Genomic DNA, 17,910 nt, shown 5'->3' with positions numbered 1-17,910 from the left:
ATTTTCTAAGTGCTTTGTGATGTAGATTATAGTTCTTAAACTACAAGCCTTTCATCTTCAAGACACTTAGGACTAGAATTTGGCCAGAGCTCTTAGGTTTTTTGATACACGCTAAACACTCAGGAAATCAATAAAAGAAGCACTGTAACAACTTATTAAATTGATGGAGGTTTTGATTTTTTGAAATAATTATCAGATGTGATGGAAGTTTAATTAAACACAGAGAAACACTTTTGGCTATAGTTAATCTGCTGATAAAAAGAGACTGTGTAAGCTTTCTGTCTACTACAAATTGGAATAGAATAGAATTCTTTATTGGTCAAGTGTGATTGGACACTCAAGGAATTTGTCTTGGTGCAAATACTCTCAGTATACATAAAAGAAAAGATATATTCATCAAGAGTCAAGAATCGCAAGGTACAACACTTAATAAGTGTTGTCATAGGGTACAATAAGCAATCGAATCATACTAGAAAACAGTCAATATAAATTGTAAGGATACAAGTGACAAAGTTACTGTCATACAGTCACAAGTGGGAGGGGATGGGTGATAAGGAGTGATGAGAAGATTAACAGTAATAGTAGTACAGACTTTGTAAATAGTTGGACAGTGTTGAGGGAATTATTTGTTTAGCAGAGTGATGGCTTTCGGGGAAAAAACTGTTCTTGTGTCTAGTTGTTCTGGTGTGCAGTGCTCGATAGCAGGGGTTGCCAACCTTTTGGACCTCAGGGACCACCAAACGCATACTTTTAAATCCCGAGGACCACTAATACATTTTTTTAAAAAAGATAATATATTTAATATAAATCTTTTATGTTAAATATAAATATAAATTTAAGTAGATAGACAGAGACAGACATACATACACATACACACACACTTACTTATTTAATTATAACAAAAATATAAATGCTTAATGATAACAAAATAAAATGTTCCGGGCTGGAACGTCCCCCCACCTGGCACCTTCCAAAGAGACAGAAGAGCGGCCGGTGTGTGTGTGTGTGTGTGTGTGTGTGTGTGTGTGTGTGTGTGAGCTGAGGAGCGTCAGGGCAACTGACGCTGGGAGAAGCAGAGGCAGAAAGGGGACTTTGCTCTCCTTGGGGGGGCAGCGCCCCTTGGCTGCCACTCTGGGGCTTCTCAGCAGGCATCTGCCTACAGAAGGCCTGCCGCCTTCAGTGATTAATTGGAGGGAGGGGAGGGGGAGAAAGTGGGAGCTCCTTTCAGATCCTGAGAGGAGGATTGAGAGAGGTCAGATCTGCAGCTGAGGAAAAGCTGGGGGAGCTCTTCCAGCCTCACTGGAGACAGGCAAGGAAAGGTGTCCCTGGGGGCACTTTGCTCGCTTTAGCACTTTGCTACCAAACCCAGCCAGAGCCAGTGATTATTTGGGGGAGGGGAGGTGGGAGAAGGAGAGAAAGTATCTCTTGCATTACCAGGGGAGGAAAGGAGGTGAAACAAAGACTTTCACCGAGACCTACAAAATGCCAATTTACCACATTCTAGGAGTTCTTCGAAATCACCAAATGCTCCCACTTGCAGTTCTCGTGCCTCCCGGCTCTTCAAGGGACCCCGGAGGCAGGCCCCTGAGATGCACGCGCCAACCAGCTCCCACACACGGTGGCAGCAGCAACAACAGTCCCCTCTCCCAACGCCCACTGTTACCTCTCCCCATTTGTTCTCTAGCTTTGAATTGCTCCCGCCTCTCTCTCTTTCCTTCCCCTCCCCACCTTGTGCCCACATGCAGGCAGACAAGGAAAGGGAAGCGCAGCTGTGCACAGTTCTTGGCTCTCTCAGCCCTCACTGACTCTCCCAACACTGAAGCCTCGGAGATGCAGGCAAAGCCACCACAGCAGTAGTGCCCTGAGTTGCTTACTTCTCCACTACTGCCTCTTCTTCCTCCTTCTCTGGGTAGGGCGATTCTTAACTAACCGAGCATGCTAAGGCAGCTCAGGACGCTACCACTGCGGCGGCTTTGCCTGCATCTCCAAGGTTTTGATGTTGGGAGAGGCAGCGAGGGCTGGAGGAGCCAAGAGCTGCGCATGGCTCCATCTCCCTTTCCTTGCCTGTATGCACATGGGTGTGGGAGGGAGGGGGAAGGATAGAGAGAGAGGTGGGAGCAATTCAAAACTAGAGAACTAATGGGGAGAGCTAACAGTGGGTGCTGGGGGAGGGGACTGTTGTTGCTGCCGCCCACCATGTGTGGGAGCTGGTTGGCGCGTGCATCTCAGGGACCTGACTCCGGAGTCCCTCGAAGAGCTAGGAGGCGTGAGAACTGTGTGGCCCAGATTAATTGCTTTTGGGGGCCATTTGTTCTGAGGCCCACCAAAAATTTTCCACGGCCCACCGGTTGGTGACTGCTGCTCAATAACGTCATTTTGAGGGAAGGAGTTGAAACAGTTTATGTCTAGGATATGGGGGTCTGTAAATATTTTCACAGCCCTCTTTTTGACTCATGCAGTATACGGGTCCTTGATTGAAGGCAGGTTGATAGTAATTGCTTTTCTATAGTCCTAATTATCCTCTGAAGTCTGTATCTGTCCTTTTGGGTTGCAGAACCAAACCAGACAGTTATAGAGGTGCAGATGATAGACTCAATAATTCCTCTGTAGAACTGTATCAGCAGCTCCTTGGGCAATTTGAGCTTTCTGAGTTGGCGCAGAAAGAACATTATGCAACCAAAATCGAAATGAAGTCCAAATGTCCCTAAGGGACATGTAAAGGCTATGAAATTTGCATATACCATTCAAGGAAGATAAGTGAATAATAACTGACCTAAGAAAAAAGGGGGTAAAGTGAGGCTTCCCTCCTAAATGTGAAAAACATCATGTCAAGCTCAACTAAAAATGTAAAAGACGATCATAAAGCCTTTTGTGCGTTTGCCTCTTGGAAATAGTTGGTTTCATTTTATAGCAATCCCAAATTGGAGAAGGGAAACGCTCATCTAGAGCAATTACTCATAATTGTGCAATCTTTGCTGTCTTCTTGATGCCAGGCAAAGACATTTTATTCTCTCAAGCCTTTTAATAATGTGTTAATGCTGCCATAATTTTTAGTTTTTTAATCGCTGCTTTTAAATTCTGTTAATTTGAATGTTTATCCTATTGATGTAATTTTGTATTGTCTTTTATAAAACATCTTAATGCACATTGTTATTAACATATTGTTTTTAACTGTACTTTTTAATATTATAGCCTTTTGAGATTTTCTTCAATAGGAAACATTTAGAAACGTTAAATCTTGATTTGGGAATAATTTTATATGGTTCAGAATGAATAAGCCTGTAAGAAATGAAAATGATTGCAGTTGCAGAGATAATAACATCCTACAGCAAAACAAAGAAAATATTTATGATTCATCAATAAATTCCATTTGCATTTATTGTAATTACCCTAAACAGTTTCCAGATGTAGGGTTTCAACCTGGGGAATTTTCAGCAATGGTCATGTTGCCTGGGGAATTCAGAGAGTTGAACCTACATCATGAAATAGTGTTATATCCCTATTTACAAGATCCATTCAATAAAATGGATGGGAAATAAGTAAGTTTTCAGGTTGTATTATTTCTTTAGGGCTGTAGCAACTGGTCTGTAAAAACGTAGAAGACCATTAGATGTCAAGAAAGAGGTATTAGCCTGATATCTCTTCTCTGCCATCTAGCTTTTTTCAGCTTAGGTATGGCAACTCTAACTAATGCATTGTGATTTTACAACACCTATTACTACAATGACTTTGCCGGGTAAGTTTTTATTCTTATGTTTATATCTTTACCTTTCCTCAGGAAGCTCAAGATAGAGTGAACACTGTGGATGAGTGGGGATTGAACCTGAGTCTCCTTAGTCTCAAATCCAGCATTGGAAGGTTGAGAAATCCTTAAGAAAAAGAGAAGCTTATAACCACTTGACAAACATTCCAGAGAAGAAAAATATTTTATTCCATGAAGACAAGCTGGAAGGAGTGACTTAAATTTAATGAGTCAATTGAATTAGGCTAGATTTTCATTGGTTTGATATTTGTAATTGAAAGTCTTAATCCTATATAATGCTTAAGTAATTCCTAAAATTTGTAAAATATTATTGAAAATGTATTTGAAAATATCTAAGTTAAGAGAAAGTTAAAGGAAAAGATGTATTAACTTAAAGAAAAATCTAGAGCTTTAAAAAGGATATATACAAGAAGAAATAAATTATTCTATAAAGGTAACTTGAAGGGAGTGATTTAAATTTAGCAACAGCACTTACTTATACACCCCTTCCTAGTGCTTTACAGCTCTCTCTAAGCAGTTTACAGTGTCAGCATATTGCCCCCAATAATTTGGGTCCTCATTTTATAGACCTCTGAAGGATGGAAGGCTGAGTCAACCTTGAGCTGGTGATTCTCAAACTGCCGTACTGCTGGCAGCCAGCAGTCAGCAGAAGTAGCCTACAGTACTGCATTCTAACCATTGTGCCACCACAACTGTAAATTTAATGAGTTATTTGGAGTTAGTTGGATTTTTATTGGTCTGGAACTGAACTTTAACATATGTATGCTAAGAGGAAGTTAAAAAGAAGATGTATTAGAATGTTTTAATTTTAGAAATGTTTTTAAAGAAAAACTTAGTATTTTAAAGTGGATGAAAAATATTTTTCCCTTTAAGGTTAAAGAATCTGAAAGAATACATTGAACTTTCTTAACATAAATGGTGATAATTTATAAAGACTATCAAGTGCAAATAGAAATATGTATTATTTCAATAGCAAGGAAGATAAAGCAGTAATGGTTAAAGTGAGTGTTCTATTCAAAGAGGAGAATATGTTTATGTTTTTTATTTCGATATCACTTCTGAATTTTGTGCTAGTGAGGAAAAAAATGAAAGTTTGACTTTGGTTTTGCTGTTTAGATAGATTTGTTGTTATAGAAATAGTTAAGTTATATACTAATGTGTAAAAGCAAAAAGTTGAGGTTATAACGTTGCTATCTTGTACTGTGCCAAAAAGAGTCAAAGTCAAACCCTTTTTCTTTCCTACCTTGAATCTCATATTTTCTTTCTCCCTTTCTTTTTTCTGTTTTATAAAGGATGCATCTCACAGTATATTAATAAGGTAAGAACCAAACAGTACCCTAATTGCCCAAAGGTAGAACATATTCTTATTTTGGCCAATTGATGCTGCGGTCTTTGGAAAACACAGTAAATGGTATCACAGATAACAATCTATGACAGCTTTGGACAGTATGATATAATATTATCATGAAGGAGTCATTTAAACCTCTGCAAGCAAATTAAAATATCCATGACGTAAGTTTGTCAAGAAGGAAAGAAGGAACAACCAAGGTCCAGGTAGATAGCCTCTGATTGGGAACAAGCCTGTTTCATTTTTAACAAATTCCATCCTGTACTTGCATTCTTTGGAATTTTAAACATTTCTCAGTCAATCATTACTGAAGTCCTTCCTTCATACCATGGAGTTTTAAATAATACATTGGCCTACGGAGAAGGACAGGAAATCTTCGGCTAATAACTAACTAGCGAGCTAATTTATTTATTTTATTTATAACCTACCTTTTCTTCAGGAACTCCCTCTGCAGACTTTTTATCTTATCTGATAGAACAAAGCTATGTTTTGAAGATCGGAGGGTGAGAACTGTGGGTGAAAGGTGAAGAAGAGAAGAGAAGAAGGAAAGAGAGAGAGCCTGGAAATTTTTGCCTCCTCACTTGTCCAGACAAACCAATAGCTTTGGCTGAAAAACAGAGTCCAAATCATCTTGAGGGAGGTATAGGGAGAATTTCCCAAAACAGGCTACCTCACAGAAGGATGGTCAAGTTTTGTAGGATATGAAAAACAGGAACGCTAAATGTAATACACACATATACACTAACACACACATATAGTCACAATGCATTAGTTAGTATATATAATTTTTATTTATATGTAATTTTTAAATAAAAAGCTAAAGGCTAACATAGACTAATATAAAGTAAGGAAGAAAAAAAGAAAAAGCGAAGAAAAGGCAAAAAGTTCAAGAAAAGAAAAAAACTGATGAAAAATAAAAAAGAAAGAAAAACCTGGGGCTTTCAGAAATGCTCTGGTGGAACTCTGTCCTGATTCTGTTCAATATTTAATTCTCCTTTTTCCATTTTGAGCCACAGAAATTTACCCGCCAGCCATGCAGAGGCAAGAGCTCCATGACGAGAGATAATTTTATCTGAATTTTATTGCAGTGATATAGTAGCTTTCTTATTCTTGGTCACACGAGTGAGAGAAATAACATACACACACAAAAAAAACACTGCATTCCTTTGAAAAGAGAACTAGGCAGGCCAAAGGTGGATATTTCCTCTCAAAATACTTGTTTTGTGCTTGGTGGTATTAAAGTAGCAGCCCTTGCCTTTATGTGGGGAGAAGGCCAATCACTTTTTGTGACATCAGACAACTCAACTCTGCTGGGATCCTGCTGGCCAATTTAATCTCCATTGACATGGAGAACATGGATATCCCAGAGGAGCAACAAAAGGAAAATCCTTACAACAACTGATTCGAGGGACTTCTATCCGTTGCTTTCCTTTCCCCCATCTTTTCTTGGTGCTACGTGAAAACCCTGACTCAAAGGAAGGAATATGTAACTTTTGTCAACTAAAGAATCCTTGGTTTTAAAACTTAGTTACATAAAATTATATCACCAAATCCCTTTGTTAAAGTAATGCCAAGGAAAAAACCCATCTGCTCTCAAACTTGAGGTTTGAATAACTTTAATTAAATATTATTAGAAATATAAAACTTTAAAAATATATCCTGCATTTTAAATGTTCCAGATAAAGGATTTTTCCAATGATGCGTGAAACCAAAGAAAGATTCTATAGATCCTTATATCAGAGAAAAACAGCATATCAAGAAGACTCCCAAGATCAGTAAAATTAAAATTTGTTTGTCATAATATTGTGCACACAAAAATTACCCTGAGCTCTTTGTCTTTTCATGCAAGCAATGTAATAATGAGGTTCGATCAACATATCTACGATTGATCAGTGTAACTATTGGGCTGAAATACATGATCAGCTATCCCTTTTAAAATATTTTCATTTCATTTTTTATATTAACATTTAATCACAATATAGTGATGACTTAATCTTCTGTGGAAAGCTGTCTTAAAAATTAGTTGCAGTAAAACCTCAATTTAACAGACCCTCAGGATGAAAGGGTTTTCACTAAAGCCAAAAATCTGCTAAATCAGAATCATATAACTCATATAATTTATATCATCTGCACAACTGACATTTGCATGTCATCTGCACTAATTTGCATCATTTACATAATTATCTAAATGACACAAATATCAATTGATGAAATGATGTAAAAATATAAAATAAAAATAAATAAAAATTGTATTGTCTGGGTAGATTCAGAAATAGCTTTGTTTCTGCTGCTTTGATATTAAGCCCAAACAATGTCCTGAAGAATCAAGGTTTTTCCACAGAATATTACCAGGGGTGGGATTCTACCAGTTCGCACCTATTTGCTAAAACCGGTTTTTAACATTCTAAGCAGTTCAGAGAACCGGTTGTTAGAAGAAATTACTGGCCTAATCCTGTAAGGAAGGCAGGAAGGAAACATTCTGGGGTTGCTTATAGAAACTGCCTCTCCTTTAACCCTTATTACACTCTTGGCAGGACTAGACTTCCTGTCTCAGGAACTTCTCTGGAGGTTTTTTCCCCTCTTTTGCTGGTACTTTGCTTGTGTGGAGTGACCATTCAAAGTTACAATGGTACTGAAAAAGACTTATGACAATTTTTCATATTTACGACTGTTCCAGCACCCCCAGAGTCATGAGAGGTCAGGCGAGGAGATGCGTGCCTCGATGTGAGTGATATTGAGTTGGCCACACCCAGCCAATAACATGACCACCAAGCCATGTCCACCCGGTCCAAGCCACGGCCATCACCTAAGCCATGCCCACAGAACCGGTTGTTAAAAATTTGAATCCCACCCCTGAATATTACCCACAGAAATATTGTTTTTAGTATAATTATTTGATCAATATGTTCCTTTTGAAAACAAAGGCTGCTCAGTAGTCTCAAACATCTGGAGCAATGGTAGATTAACAGCAGCCAACAAATGGGCTCCATAATATCCAGGAGTTAAGACAAATGAATTCATTGTGCTGGCTTCGGAAGCTTGCCTTCTACCCTTCTCCAATCCAAACACAGTTAAACAATAATTTCAAAAAAAATTGCAGCTTCGTGAAATATTATTCCAGTTTCTCTGTTAGCAAATGAAAATTGTTGCAATATACTGAAGCATTTTTTTAAAGGACACTACTCTTATAAATCATTGTTGAAGTGTTTTCTTCTCTTTTGCATCAATTTATTTCCTTAATATGTAGAAACAATGTAGTATGGAAACATAGTTAAAAGAATCAAACTTGGCTTCCCTTAAATAAATATATTGTCACTCCCCACTACACATCTGTTTTATTTGGCACTTACAATCATTAAAAGGCTCTAGGAAAGCTTTTTGTCTATTATAAAGTAAAAACCCAGAAGTGTATGTATTCTCATTCAACTATCACAAATGTTTTCACAAAAACTGCTGGTCTGCCTTTTAGTCTCAAAATATATTTTTAAACATCTTGGTTATTCTGTAAACTTGACATGAAGAAAAAAAAAAAGAACCTTAAATGTATTTATTTGTTTGTCCTGCACATCCTGTCAGTGTTGGAGCTTAGTATTTTCTGCCAAAGGGGATTGAATTGCACAGCTGACCCCAAGTAGGAAAGAATTTCAAAACATGCAAAATGTTATAGTGATGAGGGCTTTGGTGAGAAAACTGGAATCTTTATCCTAGAGGAATTAATGTGGGAGACCTCTTTTGACATTAACATAAAAAATATCTGTTGAGAGGTTCTTTGCTGAAATGTGAGTATGATTGTCCACTAGCGAGAAGAATAATTTCTTCAAGTTTATAGCCAACTTCCATAACCTTCTATCAGTCAGGGGAAGTCTGACATCAACTGAATGAATTTCAAAAAATACTTTTCATATGTTAATAGACTAAATAACACATTATTTAGCCATTATTTAAAGGAGCAGTCCTCCCTTTATTCGGCTCCCTTTATTACCTAAAATTATTTTAAACCTCTTAGGAATGCTGGAACTAAGAAAGTGCATAACTGTGGAATATCCATATCATAGGATATTGTAAGTTTTGGTACTTGTTAAAACCTGTGGGTTTTTTTTAAAAAATTAATCCAGTTAAAATACAGTTTTATGGAGTGATTGATTTAATGGATTGCACTTTACTTTCCATAACAAAAAAAACATTATACTGTTCCAGTTTAATAGGTCTCTGTCAGCTATTCCTTCCTGTGGTATTAACTTATTTTGTATTCTAATTGATATATTGCCTTGGTATTTTGTGATGAAATATAGAATGATAAAGACTGGGATAGTCATGCACACATGAACAAACAACAACTCTACAGTGTCTTCTGAAAGACTGAATTATGTAAGTAGAAACAGGAGGAGTTTTGAATCTCAAATGGGAAAATTGTGGGAAATATTATCCTAAAAAGACTACTGAAAAAAAAAGGCAATCTCCAACTGCCAAATAACCTGAAAAACAGATATCTCATAAGAAATAGTTTTGGGGTCAAATATATCATAGACAAAATTATTTTGACAGTTTACGAACATCTGTTTATCGACTATACAAAGTTAATACAGCACTGAAAAAAATGGAATTTACAACTGGTCCTTGGAGTTCCAGATATCAGTGTCCTCAAGGTCACATGATCATGATCTGGGTGTTGAGCGCCCAACTTACAATTACATCCCAGAAAACCATAATCACATGATCAGGATTTCTACAGTCAAAGGATAAACCAGTAGGAAATCAGAATTTATGATCACACAGAGTCCCCATTTGGCAACTCGTACAATCTTAAGGTTACTGGGAAAAACCAAGACTGCTAGAATTGCTAAAAGATGTAGTCACATGTTGTCATGCTTCATGACACATTGCTTAGAGATGGAAATTCAGGTTCCAATTGCTGCTGTAACCCGAGGACTACCTTAATCAATAGGGAGGGGTCATTATAATTAGTTTCATACAATTAAAATTAATATGCCTAGACCATATTTAGACCATAAAGGGCTGGAAGAACTCAATAGAAAATAATTTCAGTACTGTTGTACAACATGAACTTGTCTCCGTAGTCATTACAAGCCAAGATCACCTTTTATTCCTTCATTTTTTTATTGCTCACCAGACAAAGCACTTTTATTATTATACAGTAGAGACCTCTGTAAGAAGCTAAAATGACATTAAATTATGTGTACTGTATATAAAACCGTTATGCCACTAATGATGAAATAATGTACTTGAGTCATGATGCCTGACCTAAACAAGTTACAAAGGTATCTGAGAGAAACTCTTATTTCCAAGCAGTGGTGATTCGAACTGAATGAAGATACGCAGTACATTGTTCAAGTAAAAAGAGAAGTCAAGAAGGGAATGTTTGGAATAGATGACAGAGTCTTACTATAATGAGAAAAAAGTGGGGCAGGGTAAATTGCTGGGTAAATAAAGGTGTTGAAAAGGATTTTACAGTTGAATTTTTTTAAAGCCTGAGAGATAACAGCATCTCTGACAGCAACTGAATGCTAAAAATGTTCTGGATATTAATTTCCAAGAGAAGCTGTGTTGGTTCTGGAAAAGAAGTCAGTAACTTGTATTTATGAGAAATAAACTGGGCTTCTGTAAGAATATTTAGTAAGTCTAAATTATAAACTGCTAAAATAGATAATTGTCTGACTTGTGAATCAGGTTACTTCATAGTTTATTCAATAATGAACTGAGTGGGTCATATAAAACAGCAGGCCAAAAACTATGATTCACAAAACACAAAGGTTAAGCCAAACAACTGCGTAATTATTTAGTGTTATGAGAGACCCCAGCTAATAATTACAATGTGTTACACATATAACAGGACGATCACCATTACCAATACTTTAAATAATTCTGTAATAAAATAGAGTACATACAGTAAACAGCTTAAAAAGGTCATACAGATACCAAGAGGCAGTGGTAAGCATTTTCTAGTGCGGTTCCAGACAACTGCAATGAACAAATTACCAGCATTGTGGTAATAAATTCAGAATTCAATAGTAGAGTTAATTTCTGATTTTGAATATCTTCACAATACCACACCATCATAATGTAAGAGTTGTCTATGCACATTTAGGCAATTGAACATTATAAACTAATATGACAGCAGAATCCCGGTGCAGACTACCATCAACAGGCAAGTTGATGGCAAGCAAAAATTCATACCCTCTAAAAAGTTTAACTCGTTATCAACTAAAAGAAAGAAAGCTCCTTACTTTGGTTGTTGAGGCTGCAGAATTGCTGGCTGCAAGGGTGGTTATCGCATCGCTGTTCACAGTAGTGCAAGCCACTGTGGCCGGCACATGCAATCTGGATGGGACAATTGGTACAGGCAGAAGACCTGGCCTATTGTTGCTATTGCTGTTCACTGTGCTGTTACAGTTACTGTTGCTGTTCACATGATTCCCATTGGCATTCCACTCCCGGCGATCCCATCCTGTGCGATAATCTCTTTCAAACCGGCTGTGATGCCGTGACATCTCGGCAAAACCAGCAATTGCCGTTTCTCACCGGGATTTTATCAGATTGCCTATCGAGAACCAAAGCAAAAAACAAAGAGAAGTTAATCATTTAAACCTCAGGAGAAAACACACACGAAAACACACACATACCACAAACATGCTGCTAAAAGTGATTTCCTTGTTTTAATTCTTTGACTTGGCAAAGGCAACCTATCATTCCACTGTGAACAGTTTTAAATTGAACTTATGAAAGCCTTTAGGCAAAGGCAGGATAGAAACATCAGAATTGATCTCTGGGGGAGAATGGCCTCTAACACATAGAGGAGGTACCACAATGGTCCAGGGAGACACACTAGAGACAGGCTACAATGAAACGCCAGACTACATAAATTGCCATTTCAAGTCATAATAATAGATTAGTTTCTGAAAGCAGGATTATGTTTCACTTTCTCTCCCCAAATACCCTTTTTGGGTCCTGTATAACGAAAAAACTTGTTATATGGTTCTTTGAAAATACTGCATAGGGAAGATGAGTAGAAAGTGGATTTCCTATGGAAAATTGTTTGGTTTTAACATATATAAGAAGTAAGGTGCACAATGAACAGTGCCATACAGTTTTAGAGTATGACTGGATTTCTAAAGGCTTTGGATTTAATTTCTATTTTCTATATAAATTGCTTCCAATGTAAAATATTTTTATTTTTTTTGATTTAGGTATTATGAAGGTAAGGCACTCTATCTTAAATGTCAGTGTCCTTGAGAAAAGCATCTAAGATTTTTTTTTTTTAAAAAAAAGAATTTCCCAGAATCTCCAACAAACATAATTTGATACAGAATCCCAAGCTGGAAATACCTCCAGTATAATGGTTTTCCCTTCAAAATTCCTAAAGGTCAACTTCTTTTCTGGAGAATCAATTTCTACCAAACTCCTAAACTCTCCCTTTTAATTTCTCTGTTCGATTTTGTAAAGCAATAATATTTTTTACAGTCTGCTAATTCAAATCTGTAGGAAGATTTTTTTTTTAATGTAGTTCATGCCTACAGATTAAACAGAACACTCAAAGTCAACAACAACAAAAAAACTTATTTTTAATGATTTTTTTTTTAGAAACAAAAAGTACTGCAATAATTCCCTCCTCTTTATGTCGGTCAGAAAATGGGGACATTTATTTATAAACATGTAAGCCATCTGATTCCATTGTGAATCTGAATAGCATATAACATAGATAGATAGATAGATAGATAGATAGATAGATAGATAGATAGATAGATAGATAGATAGATAGACAGATAGACAGACAGACAGACAGACAGACAGACAGACAGACAGACAGACAGAATTCTTTATTGGCCAAAGTATGATTGGACACACAAGGAATTTGTCTTGGTGCAGTATACATAAAAGAAAAGATACATTCGTCAAGAGTCAAGAATCATAAGGTACAACACTTAATGATAGTCATAGGGTACAATAAGCAATCAATCATACTAGGAAACAGTCAATATAAATCGTAAGAATACAAGTGACAAAGTTACAGCCACACAGTCACAAGTGGGAGGGGATGGGTGATAAGGAGTGATGGGAAGATTAACAGTAATAGTAGTGCGCACTTTGTAAATAGTTGATCAATATAAAACAATGGAATACAGAACAATATAAAAATATAAATATAAACAGTATAAAGAAACAAACTTGAGACACAAATGTCATAACCTCTAAACATCACACACTGCATTCTAGCCAAAGGCCTGGAGAAAGAGTCAAGTTTTAAGGGGTTATTTCAATAAAGCCAGGATGAAGGCAGAATAAATCCATGGGGAAATAAATCCATGTTCCAGAAGGGAGATGCTACAATATACAAGGTCCAATCACTGGGTCCCATCAAGTGATACTGCTTAATCAACAGAACTTGGGTGTCATGTGCCATACAGTACAGGTAGATACAGAGAGTTCCTTAAGACAGAAAGTCCCTCACATAACCAGGCCCTATGCCATGAAGGGCTTTATAGGGGGGGAACAATAACTTGATTGCACCCACCTTGACTGTGAACCAGAGCAACTCATGAAGCAGTGTTGCTACATAGTGTTGTCACTGTCTTCAAAATCAAATGAGAACTCTTTAATTTGAAAATGACTACTGTGGTTTCTACATATAGATAAAAGATTATACCAAAACATACACTCACAGCTCTTATAAAAATAGCTACCATATCTTGTTATTAGAGGGGGAAAAGAAAAAGAAAAACTGGAGAGATCTGTACATTTACAAATAAGCATCTACACTAAAAGTTGCCCAACTAGATATTTTGACAGGTTCCACTTTGTTTCACATTCCCTGTGCAATGGCTGCAGAAAGATTGAGAGCTTTTCTGTAATCAGATCTGATGACAAAGACTGCATCTGCTAAGTGTGAAATACTTTATATCTTCATAGCAAAGCCAGAACCGTTTTGGAGAGACATTCAAAAGCGGAAGCATTTTATCTGAGAACATAAAATAAATAACACAGAAGACCATGATACTAAATTCAAACAAAATGTGCTAATGTTAACAGATTTATGGGAATACTTTCATTCTTGGACCACAACAGCATATTAAAAACAAAGTACTGTGTTTTTCTCTTGTCAAAAACATGAAAAGGATGCACTATCTGCCAAATGCTTCTCTGTGTGCTAAATTATTGATTTTATCTAGATTAACAGAATATCACTTTTAACAAGAGTCCTTTTAAGCTACATACTGCCAAATGCAGAACTAAAGAAAATACTGTAAAGGTGTTATAGGGTTCTCCCCAACTTTCTTTCAAGGCCTGGGTAGTTGCTTTTTCCTCTTTGTTCCTGCTCTTAGTCCAGAATTGTACCACTGAGGCCATTCAGGAGCTTCTACACTATTTCAATGTTTCATACATTGCTGGGTTATTCATTGATTTCCTCTTCAAACCGGAGCCAGTTCAAAGCTTGGCTTCTGAGCCCACTGATCTCCTCCCCTCCTCCAAACACATATTGATTTGCCCTTATTTCACCATGTGCTCTTTTAGTTTTTTTATGCTCCTCCAAGGTTTCTTTCTGCTTCCAATTACAAGATCCTAGGATTCTGTCTCCATAAATCTAAAATCAGTTCCCACCTACCCTTCCTCTGTGAAAGTTTAAAGACTTTTTTATTTGACTAGCAGGTTAATGTGTGTGGGCTGCTCATATTACACTGCTCCCAGTAAGATCTGTTGTTTTCAGGCTAGAATTGTTTTATATTCATTAAAGACAACGGGGTGTCATTTAGTTCTTTTAAATCACAGAATAACAGAGTTGGTCTACTTCAACGCTCTGCTTAAGCAAGAAACCCTAAACATTTCAGACAGATGCTTGTCCAACCTCTTCTTAAAACCACCCAGCATTGGAGCACCCACAAAATATGAGTGCTTAGGTTTGATTGGCTTTTGTTCTAAATCTTGGTTTTATTGGTTGGTTATTAAGGTATGAATTTGGATCTGTATTGTCCCCTTTCAGCAGCACAGCCAGGAGCCATACACTAAAACACCAAATAGGTTTGACTGAAAATGGGCTGGTTCTGGTTTAGCACAATGTAGGAATCCAGCCAATCTGGTTTATTCAAGAAATCATGGTTAAAACAAGCCAGAACTTTCTGAAGACTTTAAACTATAGAAAATGGGCACAGGGCCATCCAGGAAACAGGACTGGGTTGTTGTTGTTTTTTCTTCCGTTAAGTATTTCAATAACATAACTTTAAGAGGATTTGGAGAAGATGAGTAAAATACAAAGGCATGGGTGAAACAGGTGACATCTACTCAAAAGCAGATGGAATATATATATATTTTTTAGCAGTCAACATCCCCTCTTCTGAGAGTTTCCCCTGAAAACATTTGAAAGCTCTGCCTATATATCTACCAAGGCCTTGAGAGAGAAGGGGATCTACAGAAGACCTGGTGGGCTCAACATTATCCTGTACTTAAGATGAAGGGAACTGTTCACGGCATTAGTAAATCTATCCAGACAGCATTTTGTTAAACCACATTAGCCAGTAGGTTGTAACCCCCGCATCCCACCCCCCAAAAATGCATGGTCAGGAAATATTTCCTTGGTATTTCTGCACATCCATAAATATAATTGTTATATTGTTTGATAAATTAAGCCTACCTGCCCATGGCAATTTGTCCTAGATTTCAGCTGCACTGAGGATGCTTCTGAGTGCTCAGCCAATACCACAAACACACGGATAGATTGGCTCTTGTTTGCTTTCACTTTGCAGTCTTTTAGTGAATTACTACTATTTTTAACACACACTGGATTTTTCTGATTTTTTTTTTTGAAGAACCAAAATCTCCCTTGTTTCATCTTCTACCTTGATTTCCACCCTCAGTATGTTCCTCAAAAAGGCAACAAATGCACTCATGTTCTTCTAAAGATTTGTCAGACCATAAATGTATCCTTGCTGGATCAGACCAAAAGTTTATCTAGTCGGCCGGAAGTTTCCATGAAACTCACAAGCCACACATGAAGAAAATGCCCACAAGCCTTTTGTTCTGCCCAAATAATAGGAGGTATGCTTTTGTTTTCAGAGATGTGCTGCTTTTGAACACAGGCACTCACTAGGCTACCAAAAAACAGAGAAAAACCTCCCCAAAGCAGAACACAGTTTGGGCTGTACATTATTTTTAATAATTAAATTTCTGCTACAGGAAAAAATATTTTTTTCTTATGGGTTGTAAATGTGTACAGGTGTTACTTTAGGACAATCTTGACAAAGGATACTGTATTATTTTTCCTCTGCAAAGAAAATTCTGTAGAATATGTCCATTCCCCCTGCCCCCAATATTTAACATTTTAAAGCAATTCAGTTCTCTGGATAGTATACAAAACTCTGAAACAAAATCGTAGGGAAAATAAAGGAAAGCTGCTGCCTAGTCACCATTTTAAAAATGTATTTTCTGGCTCTTTTAAGATGTAAGTTAAACCAATAAAAGTACAAAAGTAAAGTAACATCTGCAGTAATGTATGAACCAAAGTAATGAACCAAAGTAAAGCAAGATGCTTTAGGACAGGGCTGTCAAACTCACGCCCCGCGGGCTGGATGCATCACATACTGGCCACGCTCAGTTTAGCAAAGGGGGGGAAAAGTCACCATACATCACATGATGCCGCCATGATGACGCGAGTTTGATAACCCTGTTTTAGGAGAATCCACACAATACTTGAGACCCATAATTGAGAATCCTACAAGGCTGTGCAGTTGAGATTTCATGGTGAATCTCTGTTCAAAAACCAAAACAAAATTAGGAAGCGAGGAGGAAGAATTTAAAAAGTAAGATTTCCCCTTTGAGCTTGACTCTTGGTGACTTCATGGACCCATTCCTGTAGTTTTTTTGGAATCACTACAGAGGTTTTCCCACTGCTAGTTTTCCACTAGTCTTGTCTCCTACCAATTTCCAACCAAGCCTGAATCTGCTTAGCTACAGAGCCCTCCCCAGGCCAGCCAGATGCTGATACCTGAGAAGATATAAGGGAGATAGATGGGACAATGTTTCCTGGACTTGATCCTTTATTTAAACCCTTCCAAATCCCACTAAAAGTGTATGTGTGTGTGTGGGGGGGCCATGACGGGATGGAACAGTCTGACATTCCTGTCTGCAATTTTTCCATATCTTTGCTATGCAATTTCTCCATCAGTTATAAATGCATACAAATTGAAACAGCTTTCCATAAATATTTTTTTACCTAGTGTACCTGATTTCCTAATATGAAATTGTCAGTTCAGTTCTGACAAATACAAGTAGTTTTGAAAGCACTTTAACCTATTTTAATACATTTCTGGCATATAATTTTCCCCAATATATAAAAACATGGTTTTGCCTTTTCATAACGTGTACATTTTAACACCTTCTGATTGGTTAATTATATTGCAACATTAAGAAAAGTGTAAGTATTGGAATATAACTGTTTCCCTTCATATTTTAGCTGTGAGGTGCAAGTTGAATATTTTCCCACCAAAATGGAACAAAACTTCCCCAATCAAATGGAGCAGTTCAGTGGCATTTTAATGGTACTTCATCCAATCCACTCTCATGCACGCCCAAGCACTGTTTTCTCAAGTGTCTTATCCATATTAAGTGGACATGTTGGTTTTGGTTCTATTCATGCTTTGAAATAGACTTCACGGTGAATGTACATCACTATACAGGTAGTCCTTGAGTTATGGCCACCATGGAGCCCAGCATTTCTGTTGCTAAACTGACAAGCTTCAATACATTAAAAAAAAATTCTGCTTGAACATCCAGTTGCTGTATATAAGTGAGT

At 37.2% G+C, this 17,910-nt stretch overlaps 1 protein-coding gene across 4 annotated transcripts in view; it reads right to left on the bottom strand.

Annotated features, from left to right (window-relative positions):
- KLHL29 (kelch like family member 29) overlaps positions 1–17,910 on the bottom strand; it is a 415,683-nt gene that overhangs the window by 256,327 nt on the left and 141,446 nt on the right. For all 4 annotated transcript variants that reach the window (XM_087917962.1, XM_026710472.2, XM_087917974.1 and 1 more), the window contains one exon: positions 11,357–11,670. In XM_087917962.1, coding sequence (XP_087774088.1) covers positions 11,357–11,620 — 264 coding nt within the window. In that variant the 5' untranslated portion in view covers positions 11,621–11,670. The remainder of the gene's footprint in view (positions 1–11,356; positions 11,671–17,910) is intronic.

Source organism: Pseudonaja textilis, chromosome 1 (genome assembly GCF_049901715.1).
Source record: "Pseudonaja textilis isolate UNSWEBS1 chromosome 1, rPseTex1.2, whole genome shotgun sequence".
NCBI classification, from domain to species: Eukaryota; Metazoa; Chordata; class Lepidosauria; order Squamata; family Elapidae; genus Pseudonaja; species Pseudonaja textilis.
The sequence above is the reverse complement of the archived record's forward strand: the minus strand, read 5'-3'. Positions and strand labels throughout refer to the sequence as shown.